Below are 1,793 nucleotides of genomic sequence, written 5' to 3' on the forward strand. Positions count from 1 at the left end.
GGATTAAAAATGAAGTGGACCAAACATGGTAAAATCACACTAAATAATATTAAATGAAATGAAATAAATTACATTTATAATAATAATAAACAATAATAAAAATAATTTAAACTCACTAACTCACAATAATAAACAATTTGTCAACATATAGTTCTCAGTGTAAAGGCAAAATAAAATGTCAGAACAAATGTTATTTTGGTATTGTTGAAATACTATTATAGTTTTTTGTAATATTTATTTGTAGTAATATTTTGAATTAGATTTTATTAATGTTTTCACATTAATTTTAGTTCAAGGTTTATTGATTTTGTTGTTTGTCTTTTTAATGTCTAAATAATATTTATTAATTTTGATTTATTAGTTTTAATTTATTTAGTTTTAGTAATTTTAGATTTTTTTTTTTCACTTTGTTTTATTTTAAGAAATGGAAATGTTAACAATAATAGTTAACAGTTAATAGTTAATAGTTAACAATAATAACCCTGATAAAAATACACACAAAGGCATCAAATCAGATCTTAGGTCATTTTATTACAGTAACTTTACCGTAATTGTGTTTTGTTGAACTCATAAGAGCGGCAGTGGAGGAAAACGCTTATAACCGTATGAAGAAAGTGGTCAAATGGTACATTTCTGGATTCTACAAGAAGCCAAAGGTAAAGGCTCATTCACTTAACAGCCCTTCAGACATCTCGAATCTGTCATTTTCCGTCATATTTTCATCATTTTTGTCACTGACAGGGTTTGAAGAAACCGTACAACCCCATTATTGGAGAAACATTTCGCTGTTTATGGATCCACAGCAAGACCAACAGCAAAACCTTCTACATCGCAGAACAGGTGAAGCAGCAAAATCGACTTTAATTCCACTCAGTTTCTACCGAGCCTCACACCAACATAAAGTGTCTGTCCTCCTCCAGGTATCCCATCATCCACCGGTTTCAGCCTTTTACGTCAGCAACAGGAAGGATGGCTTTTGTCTCAGCGGCAGCATCCTGGCCAAGTCCAAGTTTTACGGTAAGACAGAAGATACGCTACGATAAATCTCGTCATTTTGTATAACACACACACACGCGTGCGTCTGATTGCGAGTTTGTTGGCGTGTTTCTCAGGAAACTCTCTGTCGGCCATCTTGGACGGTGAAGCCAGGCTGTCGTTTCTGAACAGAGGAGAGGATTATGTGATGAACATGCCCTATGCCCACTGCAAAGGTCTGTTTTTCACACACACACACACACACACACACAAACACCCCAGACTCTATATATCTGAAAACAGCCCTCATAACTCGCGACTAACACCCGTCCCCTGTGCTGTCTTCTGTAGAGACACATCTAGGAATGTTTACATGTGTAGTAACTCATTTGGCCTTGTTTAGATATATGTGTGCAGTATCCAGTCTAGAGTTTTCATTTAGTTAGCATATGACAGTTTGGTAACACTTTTTTTTTTATAACAATTGAAACATTATTGCATTATATAACACTTAACAGATGATTAACGAATGTAGAAATTAAATATTCTACTTAAATGTGCATGTATACATGTAGTCATGTCCATATATATGTCTGTATATATACATGTGTATATGTATATATGATGTGTGTTTTACTGTAATATTTATATCATATGTAATACAATTGTAAGTATATGTATATATATTTTGTAATATATGTGTAATATATGTATTGTGTTTTCACCTTTATATATACCTTTATATATATCTTTATAATTTATATATATATATGTTAATATTTGTAATATTTTTTTTTTAATTAATTTGTATATATATT

General features: G+C 31.4%; 1 protein-coding gene across 1 annotated transcript in view; it reads left to right on the forward strand.

The window, feature by feature from the left end:
• The window catches only part of osbpl8 (oxysterol binding protein-like 8), a 78,446-nt gene that overhangs the window by 60,412 nt on the left and 16,241 nt on the right, over positions 1-1,793 (forward strand). The window contains exon 16 of the mRNA XM_016539524.1: positions 1,113-1,211. Within this exon, the coding sequence (XP_016395010.1) occupies positions 1,113-1,211 (99 nt within the window). The remainder of the gene's footprint in view (positions 1-1,112; positions 1,212-1,793) is intronic.

Source organism: Sinocyclocheilus rhinocerous, unplaced genomic scaffold (assembly GCF_001515625.1).
Source record: "Sinocyclocheilus rhinocerous isolate Xijiao unplaced genomic scaffold, SAMN03320098_v1.1 scaffold3263, whole genome shotgun sequence".
NCBI lineage: Eukaryota > Metazoa > Chordata > Actinopteri > Cypriniformes > Cyprinidae > Sinocyclocheilus > Sinocyclocheilus rhinocerous.